The following is a 16,965-nucleotide window of genomic DNA, read 5'->3' as shown; positions in this document are numbered from 1 at the left end:
TCGTTGTGGAAGAACTTGACTGGCCTGCACAGAGCCCTGACCTCAACTCCATCGAACACCTTTGGGACGAATTCTAACGCTGACTGCGATCTAGGCCTAATCGCCAAACATCAGTGTTCGACCTCGCTAATGCTCTTGTGGCTGAATTGAAGCAATTCCCCGCAGCAATGTGCCAACATTTAGTGGAAAGCCTTTCCAGAAGAGTGGAGGCTGTTATAGCAGCAAAGGGGGGACCAACTCCATATTAATGCCAATGATTTTGTAATGAGAGGTTTGACGAGTAGGTGTCCACGTACTTTTGGTCATGTACTGTAGAAACTCAGCATTGGTTTCATGTTTCATGAGCTGAAATAAAAGATCTCAGAAATGTTCCATATGCACAAACAGCTCATTTCTCCCAAACAAATGTTCACACATTTCTTTATATCCCTGTTAGTAAGCATTTCCCCTTTGCCAAGCTAATCCATCCACCTGACAGGTGTGGCATAGCAAGAATCTGATTAAACAACATTATTACAAAGGTGCACCTTGTACTGGAGACAATAAAAGGCCACTCTAAAATGTGCAGTTTTGTCACACAGCACAATGCCACAGATGTCTCACGTTTTGAGGGAGTGTGCAATTGGCATGCTGACTGCAAGAATGTCCACGAGAGCTGTTGCCAGAGAATGTAATGTTCATTTCTCTACCATAAGCCACCTCCAACGTCGTTTTGGCAGTACGTCCAACCGGCCTCACAACCACAGACCACGTGTAACCACATTGTCGTGTGAGCGTGTAGTTTGCTGATGTCAACGTTGTGAACAGAGTGCCCCATGGTGGCAGTTGGGTTATAGTATGGGAAGGCATAAGCTACGGACAACAAACTGAATTGCATTTTATCGATGGCAATTTGAATGCACAGAGGTACTGTGAAGAGATCCTGAGGCCCATTGCAGTGCCATTCATCCGCCGCCATCACCTCATGTTTCAGCATGAAGATGCACGGCCCCATGTTGCAATGATATGTACACAATTCCTGGAAGCTGAAAATGTCCCAGTTCTTCCATGGCCTGCATACTCTCCAGACATTTCACTCATTGAGCATGTTTGGGATGCTCTGGATTGAACTGTATGACAGCGTGTTCCAGTTCCTGCCAATATCCAGCAACTTCGCACAGCCATTGGAGATGTGTGGGACACCATTCCTCAGGCCACAATCAACAGCCTGATCAGCTCTATGCGAAGGCGATGTGTTGCGCTGCATGAGGCAAGTGGTAGTCACACCAGATACTGACTGGTTTTCTGACCCACGCCCCTACCTTTTTTTAAGGTATCTGTATCTGTATTCCCAGTCATGTGAAATCCATAGATTAGGGCCTAATGAATTTATTTCAGTTGACAAATTTCCTTATATGAACTGTAACTCCGTAAAATCTTTGAAATTGTTGCATGTTGCGTTTATATTTTTGTTTATTGTACATTAGGTTCTCTACTTGCTCTGGCCCTGCCCACTGCAAAGAGTTATGATCACATAGTGGCATGTTTGAAGCGGCCTTTCAGCCCAGATCCGTCAGAAATTGTGCAGAGATTTTATTTTCATAATTGTAAACAAAATGCAAATCAGAATATCTCCAGTTTCATTGCTGGTCTGCGCAGCCTTTCGGTGCACCATCATTTTGGAGATCAGCTGGAGCCGATGCTGCTTGACAGAATTGTTAGATGAGTCTATTGGCTGAGCCCAATCTGATATTTAGAGTGGCTGAGGTAAAAGCCTTGGCAGCTGAGACTGCTGCAAATAATGCCTGCCTGCTTCACCCTGAAAGACCAGGGGCCTCATTTATAAACGTTGAGTAGGCACAAAAGAAGGTGTACGCCACTTTCTAAGGAAACTTTGGGATTTATAAAAAACAAACTTGACGGGAAAATGTGCGGTCCTCCACGGACACTTTGACCCATACGTACGCACATAACCTGGAGAAATGACAAACTGCGACTCCGATGGCAGAAGGATGAAACTCGAGAAACGCTTTGAAATTGATACCATTGTGTAAAAAAAATTGAAATATTACATCTCACGTATTATATATGAAGAGTTCCCTGGAGTGCACACAAAAAAAACACACAAAAAACATGATTTAGGATAATAAATACAAACGGAGATATCTGTTTTTGAAAAAGAACCCCTCAAATATGTTATACAGTTTAATCGGGAATCATATTTAATTGGATCTGTAATTATTAAACAATACTTGCATGTTGTGAAATTTATTTTCATAAACAATAAGGTGAACAGTAAGGCAAATTACGTTTAAACTGATTCCGTTTTCGATGCCTCAGTCGGGCAGATACGAGTGCACAGTTTCATGTATTGTTATCACATGTTCGTTGCGCAGAACTGTCTATGTGATTTTGGCCCAGTCATTGTCAGTTACAATCAGGGTAAAACCATACCTGAAGGTGTTACGCAATTGGGTAGCTTTGACAATCAAATGGGTGGGTATAAAAAGGCATGCAATTACAATGCGTAATGACGCACAATGGCTGCTTTGGCACTGTTGGAAGATTTGGCGAATGAAAGAATTCGGGGAGAGCGAATTTTACTGGTCAATGATGATGAGTGGCTTATGAGCCGGTTCCGACTACCAAGAGATGTTCTCTTGCATCTCTGTGCTGCAGTGGGCCCAGCTTTACAGAGAAGCACCTGCAGAAACCAAGCCGTGCCTGTCCCACTTCAACTCCTAGGCAACCTCGTTAAAAGCGTCTATGGTGTCTATTTGCGTTTGCAGGATTCCATCTGTGAGGACACGGCTGCTGGAGGGTTGTGACGCACGAGGTGCAGTGGAGATGCCGGGGGTGGGCACACTCAGCTCCTGCTCAGCTGCAGCACCGACACCACTAGAACACGCAGCGACTAAAATAGATGTAAATTGTTTGTAAATAAATGTTTAAACACAACTTGAATCCATTTGGTTTACTCTTTTCAAACGAGGGAATACTAATTACATACCTGGATCATCCGGTGCGTCTTGCATGTCTATGTCTACCTCCGTCACTACTCCACTCTGGAGGGATTCCCCTATAAAACTGGCCATCGCTCATCAAGGGGCTTGAGCTCCGGTGTCCCCTTTCCCCCGCCCGTAGCACGAACACTTTGTCTGTGTAAGGCAATGCGCCTTTCAGCCTCCACTTTAATGTTGGATAACGTCTTATTTCTGAGAGAGTCTGAACTTCTGAGCCAGCGGCATTCACAGCGTCCGCCACATGCTGCCACTCTAACGCATTTTTGGTATTTGTAATGCCCACACTGTGTCCACCAAACAATATATTTTTTCTTGTTTCAACCTCCCCTACGAGAACTTCCGTTTCACACTGGGTGAAATTTCTTTTTTTAACCTTTCTGTCGGGATTTGTTGTCATGCAGTCAGTATGGATGAATATTAATTAGGGGCATTTCACTGACTATCTGTAGGCAACTATGGGCGTTAAAAGGGTAGGACAAGACGTTCGCTCACGTGGGCCAAATTTCGAGTTGATTGTGATTTATAAAGGGAAACTGGCGTGGGAAGTGCGTGCGCACTGTGTTATAAATCAGAATATTTTTGTGCATAAGCACTTTCTGTGTTTCGTCCGTACGCCACCTTTTGACGTGAATCCTCCGCACAGTTTTATAAATGAGGCCCCTGGTCCTCCAACTATGCCTGACATTCATCTCGCTGAACGTAGTAGGCCGGTGCGCACGGAGGGGGGGCAGTCAGAGTCTAGAGTCTAGATAGGACTTCAGAGCCTGTTTCAGATGTGGAGGTGCCCATAATTCCAACAGCTGTAGGTTTAGTGTTGCAACCTGTCACTACTGTAAATGGAGGGGACATATAGCTCGACTTTGTTTGACAAAGGTCCCAGTCCCAGGCCTCAGGCAGCTCAGCCATGCCCGCTAGGCCCGCTCAACAGACACACTTGGTAAACTCTCACCCAGACCCTGAGAAGTATGTTGTCTATAGTACCCATGGGAGGCCACAGCCTGAAAGGGAGAAGTCAATTTTTGCTGCCCCAGTGTTGAGTTCCGGAGGTTCCACATTGACAGGGATGGCGTGCGACCAACCCAGGATAAGGTAAAGGCCATAAAGGCCTTCTTCCCAGAACAAGTCTGAGCTCCAGTCGTTTCTGAGGCTTCTCAGCTTTTACAACTGCTTCCTGCTTGATAAAGCTACAGCCCTGGCATTGCCTACTGGACCCGGCCGCTCCCTGGAGTGGGAACGACACTCATGAAGAAGTCTATAAAGAGGCTAAGCAGCTGCTGCAAGCAGATGGGCTGCTAGCCCACTATGATGATAGAAAACCCCTGTTACTGGTCTGTGATGCGTCTCCATATGGGCTCGGTGCCTTGTTTAGTCATGTGGAATCTGATGGTCGGGAGGCACCTGTGTGCTACGCATCTAGGACCCTAACTGTCACTGAACAGTACTCTGCACAGCCGGATAAATAGGCCCTGGCGAACATTTTCGCTGTCAAGAAGTTCCATCAGTATTTGTGAGGTCGCCATTTTGTGGTCTACACCAACCACAAGCCCTTGCTGGGCGTGCTTCATCATATGAAGCCCATGCCACAAAATTATTTTCACTTGCATGGTCAGATGGAGCCTAATACTGGGACCCCATAGTTATGAGCAGGGAAGCAGTTGGTTAATGCAGATGCCCTGAGTTGCCTGCCACTCACTACCCCTTTGTCTGAGCCACCACCTCACTGGGAAGTGATGCTGTTGGAAATGGTGCCTAATGCCCTTCTCCATGCTTCTAGGATAGCCGCACTGACCTTCAAGGATCCTGTCCTGTCCCGAGTTCTTCGCTGGGTGCTGCATGGATGGGCCTCTGAAGTTCCTGGCAGAGAGTTTGGGCTTTAATGTTATCGTCGGAACGAGCTGTCGGTTCACAAGAATTGTGTGTTGTGGGGCAGTCGGGTTGTGGTACCTGGCCTGACGAGGGAGGGGGTCCTTTCCATGATGCATGATATGCATCCTGGAATAGTGAGGATGAAGGCACTGGCACAGAGCTATGTGTGGTGGCCTGGGAATTTAGGCTGTGGTGCGCAGCTGTGTCACCTGTCAGGAGTCACACCATGCTCACCCAAGGCTGCCTTGCACCCATGGGAGTGGACAACACAGAAATTGTTGTCTTCGTATAGACTTTTCTGGGCTATTCAAAGGAAAGACTTTTCTCGTCATGGTAGATTCCCTTTCAAAGTGCATGGAAGTAGCCATGGTCATCTTGATGCCCTCTGGTGCTGTAATAAGCACCCTCCATTTGCTGTTTGCCATTCATGGGTTGTGTGACGTTCCTGGTGTCAGATAATGGAGCTGCCTTCACTTCTGCGGAGTTTAAGGGGTTCGCTGGGCGGAACTGAATCAGACATGTCACCACAGCCCCATAACATCCGTCCTCCAATGGCCAAGCTGAACACATGGATCAGACAACCAAGGAGGCTCTGTCTATGATCTCGGTGGGTGACTGGCAGGCCTGACTGTCAAGGTTCCTGCTGTCTCAACATGTTACGATGGCCTCTACTGGGAAGAGTCAAGCCGAGCTGTTAATGAACAAGCGATTGACAACTGCTTTAGATCGGCTGCACCCGGACATGGCAAGTGACATGCGTCTAAGGCAGGAGGGTGATGCGGACAGGGGCCGTGATCATTTAAGGCATTTTCTACCTGACGAGTCGATGTGCATGAGGAACTACTCTGGAGGCCCTATGTCGGTCCTTGCAGTTGTGGAAGAAGCCACTGGACCTGTCTCTTACAGGACGCGGACGCCTGATGGTCAAGTGTACTGCCGCCTTGTAGATCAGCTGCAGGGCCACGAAGCTGCAGCCCCCTCTCTCATTGGCCTGGATGCCCTGGACACCACGCCTTTAGGAGGAAGTGCCAACTTTAGAGCCAAACCCTGATATCCAACTAGCAGCTGAGCCCTAGCCTAAACGTACCTTTCTGCCTTCTCGTTATTCCATTGTACTTTCACGGCATAATAGTTTCTAAGATATTGACATACACTCAGCACACTCCACATCATCTCACCAGCTTTCCTTTGTTGTAGCTTGTGCTAGTGTGAATAACATTGTCGCTTTGTGTGTGTGTGTGAGAGACACACCTCATAATAACATGTTAATGGGATACAGTTCACCTGCTTGAAATCATCAGAGCACAATGAAGTGATTCATTTCCATTGCATGGCTTTCAAATTAGATTTCACAGGCACACACACACTTCTGTGAAAAGTGAAGGTCAACTCTAGCATCAACACAATGCTCTCTCACAGTAACTCAAAGTATCCTATTACACTCTGTTGTGCCCCTTTTCATCTGCTCTTACACTACTTTACTATGGCCCTGTTTTTTACTTTTTAACGGTCTAATGGTGCTCTACTCTATACTGTGTGTCCGTGTGCTTATGTGTGTGTGTGTGTGCTGTTCCCATATTTAGGTATATTTAACAGTATGCAATTAGTAGGTTTTATAATACATACATAGGAATATGTCCAGTAAGACCCATCAAACAATAAAACATGTATTGGTCAGATTGAAGCGTAAATACACAGGGTCACTGTGTATTTACTTGACTTACAGATGGTTACCCCAAGGATGAAATGATTTATAGATGGAAAAGGAACTCCATCGAAACCTCCGACCAGAAGTACTGGCGCCTCTACCAGTTTGACTTCATGGGCCTGCGGAATACCACAGACGTCCTAAAAACAACAGCAGGTACAGTAAATTAGTTATCGTACATTTAATACCCAAACAGCTGACTTTCTGTTTTTCACAATCAATAAAATCAATCCTCATCACAGCCCTTCATTGGCTCTTGTGTTTTCCATCCAATTTCTCTCTGAATTATTAGATACTGACTCGTAAAAATTCCAAGGAAAAAGGACAAAGTGTTATTTTTAGCTGTTTTTTAATCAAATGGTCTACATTTACTCTAAATTATCGGTCATATTCTCCTGTCTATTAGCAGCGGGGGACAGCAGGCATTACCAGCTGGTGTCTTGAGGTCTGGTGCCACCACTCTGGCTTAAGTCAATTGCTTTTCCAGTCTTTGTAAGCTATTCTATTGCAAAGACAATTGCTTTGCCAGTTTTGCAAGATATTGCCAGAGAGCAAAGACAATGCCTTCTCTTGGAAGATTGTCAAGATATGTAGTATTATAGTACCATGGAAATGACAAAGACAGCATTTGGCAGGGCAGAAAACAGGTTGAAATTGCACTTAGGAGTAGTACTCGGGTAGTAGACTTAGAAGTAGTAATTTGGTAGTGGATTTAGGAGTAGTACTTTGGTAGTACTGTGGTAGTAGACTTAGGAGTAGTACTGTGGTAGTAGACTTAGGGGTAGTACTTTAGTAGTAGATGTAAGTGTAGTACTGTGGTAGTAGACTTAGGAGTAGTACTGTGGTAGTAGACTTAGGAGTAGTACTTTGGTAGTAGACGTAAGAGTAGTACTGTGGTAGTAGACTTAGGAGTAGTACTGTGGTAGTAGACTTAGGAGTAGTACTTTGGTAGTAGACTTAGGGGTAGTACTTTGGTAGTAGACTTAGGAGCAGTACTTTGGTAGTAGACTTAAGAGTAGTGCTCAGTGAGTAGACGTTGTCTTTATCATTCACCGTGTAATAAAAAAGGGCACAATGAAAGTGCATTTACCTGTCTTCATAATTCATTGTGACATTTAACATATTGTTTCTCTGTAGATAGCTTGAAGCTCATCAGTAGTCCCCTCCGGTATAAAGGCAAACATATTTTTACACAAACCATCTGGATTAAAGATTCAAAATATTTAATTATTCACTTAAATGATTTTCAGCGGCCCAGGATGTGGTTTGGTTTTAATACTGAAATCTACATCTATTTATTTACAACAATCATTCCTTGCGACTAAGGTTGTGTTTTACAAACAGGTATCTAATTAAACTCATGAGTGGTGCTTGCTGTGATTACTTTGTAATACATTTGTAACGCATTCATGAGAGCATTGACGATAATGTAGCAGCGTTTCAAGGGGCTGATAAATTGATCTCATGTATGAATCCTCAAGCTGTAATTAACCCATACTGACCCTATTCTCAAATTTCATAGTTGACATTGTTCATGCTGTACTTTATTTGTTTTGGAGAACGATGATTTCATCTCCATTTTGAAAATAAAGTCTTAAACTCAGGTGATCCTATAAATGATTATGTTCTACATATGGTGCACTGTGATACAAGTCCAAGTTCTGAGTGGAGAACTCATGAAAGCCAGAGTTCTTCCACAGATCTTCCTTCAGTTCTGTTCAAGGAAATTAGACGTTTCTTATCTTGTTTTCACTTTTTCCTGACTCCCAGCTTGCATCATGCTGCATGATGATTAGCTAGCTTGCTCCTGCAGCTAAAAATAGCATGTCATTAATTTACATCTCAACAAACTCTGGAAACAAAGCGTTAAATTTCTTCTTCTTGTTTTTCATCCAGCATGAAATGAATAGGTATTGTGCTGTAGCGTGGTAATGAGGACAGTGGCGAGTGGACAGTTCCCATGCCACCGTGCCATCGGGGACTTCTGATTCTACCACTGTTATATCTGCCTCCTTTTTTTTTATTGTTACAGCATCCCTCTTCAAAACCCACCAAAGTGGACTCCCTGAAGCATTGTGTATGGTGCCTTGTTCTGTGGTTCCCCCTGATGCCAGCTCTCATGATTATCTCTCTCTCTCTCTTACTTTCCCTCCCTCCATCCCTCACTCCCCATGCTGGCTTGTTCTTGTTCCACCTGACGCTCTGATTCTCCCTCAATCTCTCTCTGTCTCCCCCCCCCCTCCCCACGCTGGCTTGTTCTTGTTCCACCTGACGCTCTGATTCTCCCTCAATCTCTTCTCTTTCTCCCTCCCTCCCTCTCTTCCTCCTTACCTCGCTCCCTCCCCCTCCTCGCCCCTCACTTCATATACACCCCCCCTCTTTATCCCCCCCTCCCTCTCGCCCCCCCCCCCCCCCCCCCCCCCCCCCCCCTCTCCCAGGTGATTATGTGGTCATGACAGTGTACTTTGACCTGAGCAGGAGAATGGGTTATTTCACCATCCAGACCTACATCCCCTGTATCCTCACCGTGGTGCTCTCCTGGGTCTCCTTCTGGATCAATAGCGATGCCGCACCCGCCAGAACAGCGCTAGGTACCTGATCTGAAGAATACCATTTGGCAGGATATACACTGATATTATAATAAGTAGATGAAGGAAACCCAAGGGTTCAATCTAACCTGTTCCACCAGTGTTCATGTAGTGTACTGTGTGTTCAGAAATGACTACCTCTGCATGTGTTATTCTGAAAGGAAAAAAATACATCTGAGTCTAGCTGGTTTGTTGAAAAGATGGTTACCAACTCTTGGTACCACAATGGAAGATTGCATGAAAATCTATATTTTATTGTTTAGGCTAGAGAACAATCTGCATGTGTTTATGCAATGTTATGTTCTGCTTTCAAGATTCTTGTACCGTTTTATTTTGTTTATGCGATGTGCTTGTAATTTATCAAGGCTCAACAATGACCTTTTTGTTAACATTTGTAATTCATTCATGATTTTTCCCCCCGAAGCATGCTTTCCATTAGTGCATGTACATTCGTCTGGATTATGTTGTTGAAGGTGATTTGGAGTTTGAGTTGAACTTTGCGGTAAGTATGATTCAATTCCTCCAGGCAGCTCTTGTAGTGGACCTTGACCAGGTCATTTTCTTTCTTCAAGATCAAATATATCACATTTAGTCCAAATTACAGTATTAGCATTATACGTGGCCTTTAAGTGACAACACAAGCACATTTGCAATGGTGGATAAACAAGTCAAAGCTTAAAGTGTATTAACGAGTCCGTTTCATCACCAAACCATCCTTGAACCACCACAATCACATCGAGTAGTCTCCCTCGACAGCCTTGACACCTGTTACGACACAGTACAAAGATAAGCCTGGAAACATGTTTGTCTTTCCCCTAGCTAACAGGTAAGGATGCTGACTGTAGGAGTAAAGATAAATATCCCATTCTCCTTGATAAAATACATTATTTAGTGTCTATTCTGGGGCATGAAAGCGCAGCGTGGATTTTTCCGGGCCTTCCTGCTGATCAATAGCGGGTTGAAAGGAAAGAGGAGTGATAAGGAAAATGGGCTTTGACTGCAAAGAGCAGGAGATGTGGTGGTGGTGGTGGTGGTGGTAGGGGGCTAAGGAGGAGGCAGGTGCTGACATGCAGGTGCCCCCTGAGAGTGTAGTGTGGTTGGGGGGCAGTGACAGGGTGTAGTGGGTGGCATTCCCAAAGAGTCAGGTTCACAAGGGCCACCACAGATGGTAATGACAATCAGGCTATACCTGACAGGAAGTAAGGGACAGGGATGCTCAGTTCAGTGACTCATATAGTGTGACCTCTCCCACTTTTTTGTCACTTTCTTTTCTCTCTCTCTCTCTCTCTCTCTGTCTTTCTTTCTTTCTCTTTCTCTCTCTCTGAGTCACGACAGCACTGTAGACTGATATCTTTGTACAATGTTCTTTGTATCTGTATTATTTTCTATGTGTTGTATCTGTTCATATGACATCTATGGGTCTTTTTGTCCCTAATGTAGTGTAGGTGTACTGACATCTTTCTACATGCATTATTTGTATCTATTTTATTTTCTGTTCTATTTTGTGTTTTTACAACGATACCTTTTTCTCATTTATTACATTTCTGCCATTTTATTTGGAGGAACCAGTTAAAGTTGCTCTTACACCTTGCCTGTTTGAAAGTTATGAAGGACCTAAGTACCAAAGTTATGAAGGACCTAAGTGCCAAAGTATGTATAGAAGGTAAGGGGAATAGGTGAAGGTAATCACCGTGGCCAGCAGAGTCTGAAGGAAGGAAGGAAGGGGGGATTGAGTATGAAATATCAGCTCAAAATAGATGGGCCTTCTTGTCTCCATGGTAACTGCTTGAAAACAGCACAACATTCAGTCATCAAATGAGAGGTTCCTGGTGATGTGCATAAAAGAGCGAGAGAGAGACTGTGTGTGTGTGTGTGTGTGTGTGTGTGTGTGTGTGTGTGTGTGTGTGTGTGTGTGTGTGTGTGTGTGTGTGTGTGTGTGTGTGTGTGTGTGTGAGTGTACTGTATATAGTGTGTGTGTGTGTGTACTGTATATAGGGTGTGTGTGTGTGCATATGAGTGTGTGTGCGGGTCACACCCAGAATTTTATATCAAAGGCTCTATACATGCAAAATCTCAGCTGGTACATTCAGCTCACTTTTCAATATACACCAGAGCAAAAATATAAATGCAAAATGTAAAGGGTTGGTCCCATGTTTCATGAGCTGAAATAAAAGATCCCAGAAATGTTCCATAAGCACAAAAAGCTTATTTCCCTGTTAGTGAGCATTTCTCCTTTGCCAAGATAATCCATCCACCTGAAAGGTGTGGCATATCAAGAAGCTGATTAAACAGCATGATCATTACACAGGTGCACCTTGTGCTGGGGAGAACAAAAGGCCACTTTTAAATGTGCACATATGTCTCAAGTTTTGAGGGAGATTGCAATTAGCATGCTGACTGCAGGCATGTCCACCAGAGCTGTTGCCAGAGAATTGAATGTTAATTTCTCTACCATAAGCCACCTCCAACGTCGTTTTAGAGAATTTGGCAGTACGTCCAACCGGCCTCACAACCGCAGACCACGTGTAACCACGCCAGTCTAGGACCTCCACATCCGACTTCTTCACCTACGGGATCCTCTGAGGGGTGGTGCTGAGGAGTATTTCTGTCTGTAATAAAACCCTTCTGTGGGGAAAAGCTCATTCTGATTGGCTGTGCCTGGCTCCCCAGTGGGTGGGCCTGGCTGCCAATTGTGTGGGCCTATGCTCTCCCAGGCCCACCTATGGCTGCACCCCTGCCGAGTCATGCTTAATCCATAGATTAGGGCCTAATGAATTTATTTCAATTGACTGATTTCCTCATATGAACTGTAACTCAGTAAAATCTTTGAAATTGTTGCATGTTGTGTTCATATTTTTGTTCAGTATATTTAAGCACTGACAATGTATTAATGTAAACGTCCATTTATTTCAAAAGTTAAAACTACATAGAGACACAAACTACCGTCGGTAATTAAAAAAACATATTTGCAAAATACATATTTGCAAAAACATATTTGCAAAATATATTCAGACTATTGGCAGAGAAAACTATTGCCGCCGTTTTGCCAAGAGAGGTATCAAACAGTTAGTACGGGGTGGCAGGTAGCCTAGAGGTTAAGAGCGTTGGGCCAGTAACCGAAAGGTTGCTGGTTTGATTCCCTGAGCCGACTAGGTGAAAAATCTGTGTTATGACGCTGACTTTGTCCTTTCAGGTATCACCACAGTGTTGACAATGACCACCCTTAGTACAGTGGCCAGGACGTCCCTACCCAGAGTCTCCTATGTGACAGCTATGGATCTCTTTGTCACTGTGTGCTTCTTGTTCGTCTTTGCGGCCATGATGGAGTACGCCATCCAAAACTACTACGCCTACAGGGCGCAGAAGCCCCGCTACAACAAGACAAACAAGACGCAGAGACTGGTGAGCTTTCCTCCGTACGATGTAATGGTGTACCTTTCCTCCGTACGATGTAATGGTGCACCTTTCCTCCGTACGATGTAATGGTGCACCTTTCCTCCGTACAATGTAATGGTGTACCTTTCCTCCGTACGATGTAATGGTGCACCTTTCCTCCGTACGATGTAACGGTGTACCTTTCCTCCGTACGATGTAACGGTGTACCTTTCCTCCGTACGATGTAACGGTGCACCTTTCCTCCGTACGATGTAACGGTGCACCTTTCCTCCGTACGATGTAACGGTGCACCTTTCCTCCGTACGATGTAACGGTGCACCTTTCCTCCGTACGATGTAACGGTGCACCTTTCCTCCGTACGATGTAACGGTGCACCTTTCCTCCGTACGATGTAACGGTGCACCTTTCCTCCGTACGATGTAACGGTGTACCTTTCCTCCGTACGATGTAACGGTGCACCTTTCCTCCGTACGATGTAATGGTGTACCTTTCCTCCGTACGATGTAATGGTGTACCTTTCCTCCGTATTACGAAATGGTGTAACTTTTCTCAATGCAGTGTAATGCTGTTACAGACATGAACCGAGGTTGTTTGTGTTGTCACAGTCAATAGTTCTAGCCAGGGTAGCGATTATGGTCTCAGTGGGTGGAGGTCTAGTCCATCCTTCATATCTCCATCCTCTTGCATCAGTCACACTGTGCATGGGCTGTGATAGTATTACAGTCAGTGGCTCTGACCTGCATGGTAGCAAATTGGGATGCCCCCCCCCCAGTGAGGATTGAGATCTGGTCCATCCACCATCCTTCATATATCCATCCACTTGCACTGCCGACCGGTCACACAGTGTACTTGGTAAATGCCGTGTCATAGCGTGTCATGTCTTCACGTCAAGTCGTGTAGTGCTGTCGAGCCAGTGAGTGAGTCCCAGCTTCGGTAGAACACTAAGCCGAGGGGTTCTATCTCATTGCCGGCCTGGGCTATGACAGCGTCCTGCTGGGTGTGGGAGGACACGGCCCGCTGCGGAGCTTTAATGCATGACAGCACAGCTCCACTCACAACGCATCAGATCTCTTTCTCTCTTCATCTCTTTCTGTCTGTCTCTTTTCATCTTTCCATCTGTCTTTCTCCCTTGTTTGCCCACATGTATTTCTTGTCTCCTGTCTGGCTTTTGTTGTCCCCCCACCCCCTCCCTGTTGCCTCACTCTCTCCCTCTCAGTATCTAATTATGAGGCCTTCCTTCCTCTGTCCCCTCATCACATTTCTTGCCCCCCCACCCTCACTCTCTCACCCTCTCTCACACTCCCTCTCTTTCTCTCCCTTTATCGCTTACGCATCTAAGGAGATGGCCTTCCTCTGTCCCCTCCCACAGACCTACTCGATGCTAGACATGGGGCCCAGGTCCCCCACGACCGTGGTTCCGTTGAACAACAACTACTCATACTGGCAGGACTATGAGGACGTGTACGAGTGTCTGGACGGGAAGGACTGCCAGAGCTTCTTCTGCTGTTACGAGGAGTGCAAGGGGGGAGGGTGGAGGAAAGGACGCATCCATGTCGACATTAAGGAGCTGGACGCTTACTCGAGAGTCTTCTTCCCTACGTCGTTTCTCCTGTTCAACATCGTCTACTGGGTCTCTTATCTCTACCTTTAGCAGTTTCAGTTGGATTTGATAGAATTCGTTTGGACAAATATGGAAAGACTCAAATGGGAAGAGGAGATGTCACAAGACATAAGATGTCACTCAGTGGCAGCTTTGTGCACGTTGACACTTGATTGGTTGGTGGGTTAGTGTAGCCAGCCAATAGACAGCTGTGAGACACTAACACCAGGATGCTAGCCAGATAAGAGGTAATGAAGCATCCACAGTGCCTTCTTCAGGAAGGGGCCATCACCTATACAGAGGTGCAATAAGGGGACTAGAAGCTTTGGGAGTTTTTCCTACGTAGGTTATTCCACATACGTCATTTCAACGCATGCTATACTGTTCATTAAAAACAATGAAAAGCTAGGGTGGACTGCACTATGAAATTATTCTATTGTTGCTTTGTATTAATTAGTCAGTTTGCATAGTCATTGCAAGCCATTTGAAATATATAGAACCTCAATATGATTTATTTTAGGCATCAACAGGGTCTTAAATATTAGGTCATTGATAACATTGATTTGGTTTAGATTAATAGACATTTATATCATAAACATTTGAATGATGTTTTCTACCAAGGGTGATATACAACAAGAACATGCATAGTATACCTTACAACACACCATAACATAGTAATTTAAAGATGAAAATACTACTTTTGTAAAATACTGTATCTAATAAAGTTTTCTTTTGTAACATCTAGAGTTTTCCAGAAAGTATTAATAGACTATTTGATAATTAAATCAATTGTCTGAGGACAAGGTATGGTAAGGTTTCAAACTAAAGTGGTATGGAGGTAGATTATGTTGTTTAATTAATTTACAGAATCTGGACATACATTTATCTCCATACAGCAGGCCGACAATACATCATAGGCTGAGGGCCAGGGTAGCATTTGGGTCAGTACAGTACTGTATATATTGTGCTAGTATTCAGTACAGTACTAATAAAAAATGTATGGTTTCTCTCCAGCAACACTATTGCTATTTTCTTGAGCAAGAACATGTATAATTCATGTTACATCATACAGTAGCTGTTGTACCAAAACAGACAACAACATCACAAATAATTGTAAAAGGTGTGTTAATGGAGTTAAAAATAGTTTTATTTACTGTACTGTAAGTAACACTGTTGTTTCTGCGGTGGTTTGACTTAGAAGTATGGTAGTACCCTGTATTCTATGTTTTAAGAGAACGTGTATGTGAGAGATGTTTTCATGCTATTTTCATAGTTGAATGTAGATCATACTTAGACCAACAACAAATAGTGGTTTTCAACTCTGTATAACAATACAAATATTGCACTTTATAAGTGTCTTAGTTTGATATAATGTATTTACAATAAATCAAACACTATTTTCTAAGTCTGATGGAACGCACCCTTTTGTTACAGCAGATCTGAGAGAACCACTTTCTATGTACAGCTATGCTTTTTAGAGAATTCAGTCTGTGGTATTGCTTAAATTAATAAAACTATCTTTGCTTAAGGTCTGGAGTGTGTGTGTGTGTGTGTGTGCGCATGTGAGCATGTGTGTGTGTGTGTAGGTGCGTGTATGTAGGTGCTTGCATTCATATTTAGGTCATTTGAATCATTAGCAAACTGTGATCTTTCTTACACACTTTAGAGTTATTTAGATATAAATATATTTCAAAATGTAGGAATGGTTTTGTCTCTGATGTGGTTTTGATAGCCCACTTCAAACCTCACACTGTGCATCCTGTTGTTTCGAAGTAAGGAGGCAAGTCAATGAAAAGTCATTATGTACAATAATCACAGTTACTAGGAAGTAGGCTAAGGAAATCCAAAACAGACCCTTTTATTCACACAGAAGGAAATTAACTTTACACATGATTCATGTCTATTGCAGAGTAGATCATTATACAATTAGCATCCCCATATAGAAATAACCAGAAGTTATTGTTCAGGACCTGTATTCACAATATTTCAGAGTAGCAGTGTAGATCACATGAGATCATATACACAAGGGACACCTGATCCTAGATCAGCAGCTACTCTGAGATACTTTTTGAATGCGGTCCTGGAGCTCACCACAGAATATTTATACCCCTGGTATGTTGATACCCTGGTATGTTGATACCCCTGGTATATTGATACCCCTGGTATGTTGATACCCCTGGTATGTTGATACCCTTGGTATGTTGATACCCCTGGTATGTTGATACCTTTGGTATGTTGATACCCTGGTATATTGATACCCCTGGTATGTTGATACCCTTGGTATGTTGATACCCCTGGTATATTGATACCCCTGGGTATGTTGATACCCTGGTATATTGATACCCCTGGTATGTTGATACCCCTGGTATGTTGATACCCTTGGTATGTTGATACCCCTGGTATGTTGATACCCTTGGTATGTTGATACCCCTGGTATGTTGATACCCCTGGTATGTTGATACCCTGGTATATTGATACCCCTGGTATGTTGATACCCCTGGTATGTTGATACCCCTGGGTGAGATCTGCAAAAGTGCTTCACTGTTAGACTGACTGTATATTTGCTGACCTAGATTGAGACAACACTGAGTATGATACAAAGAGAAGGAAATCAGTGGAACGCCATCAAAAAGTGGATGCAGTGCTGAGCGGGAACTCAATCAAAGAGCTGGAGGAACACCTTGCCAAAATAGTAGCCTACAATAGAGAGATCCCATTCAACTGAAAGGGGGGGAGGGGTGTAAATATGCTCACATACAGTACTTAACAAATTAACTTAGTCATGCATACCATTTTCTGAGAGAT

At 44.0% G+C, this 16,965-nt stretch overlaps 1 protein-coding gene across 1 annotated transcript in view; it reads left to right on the top strand.

The window, feature by feature from the left end:
• LOC115196076 (gamma-aminobutyric acid receptor subunit gamma-3) overlaps positions 1-15,688 on the top strand; it is a 44,415-nt gene extending 28,727 nt beyond the window's left edge. The window contains exons 6-9 of the mRNA XM_029756596.1: positions 6,595-6,732; positions 9,015-9,167; positions 12,358-12,566; positions 13,930-15,688. Coding sequence (XP_029612456.1) covers positions 6,595-6,732; positions 9,015-9,167; positions 12,358-12,566; positions 13,930-14,211 — 782 coding nt within the window. The 3' untranslated portion in view covers positions 14,212-15,688. The remainder of the gene's footprint in view (positions 1-6,594; positions 6,733-9,014; positions 9,168-12,357; positions 12,567-13,929) is intronic.
• Positions 15,689-16,965: the final 1,277 nt, after the last annotated feature.

Source organism: Salmo trutta, chromosome 6, assembly GCF_901001165.1.
Source record: "Salmo trutta chromosome 6, fSalTru1.1, whole genome shotgun sequence".
Lineage (NCBI taxonomy): Eukaryota > Metazoa > Chordata > Actinopteri > Salmoniformes > Salmonidae > Salmo > Salmo trutta.
The sequence above is the reverse complement of the archived record's forward strand: the minus strand, read 5'-3'. Positions and strand labels throughout refer to the sequence as shown.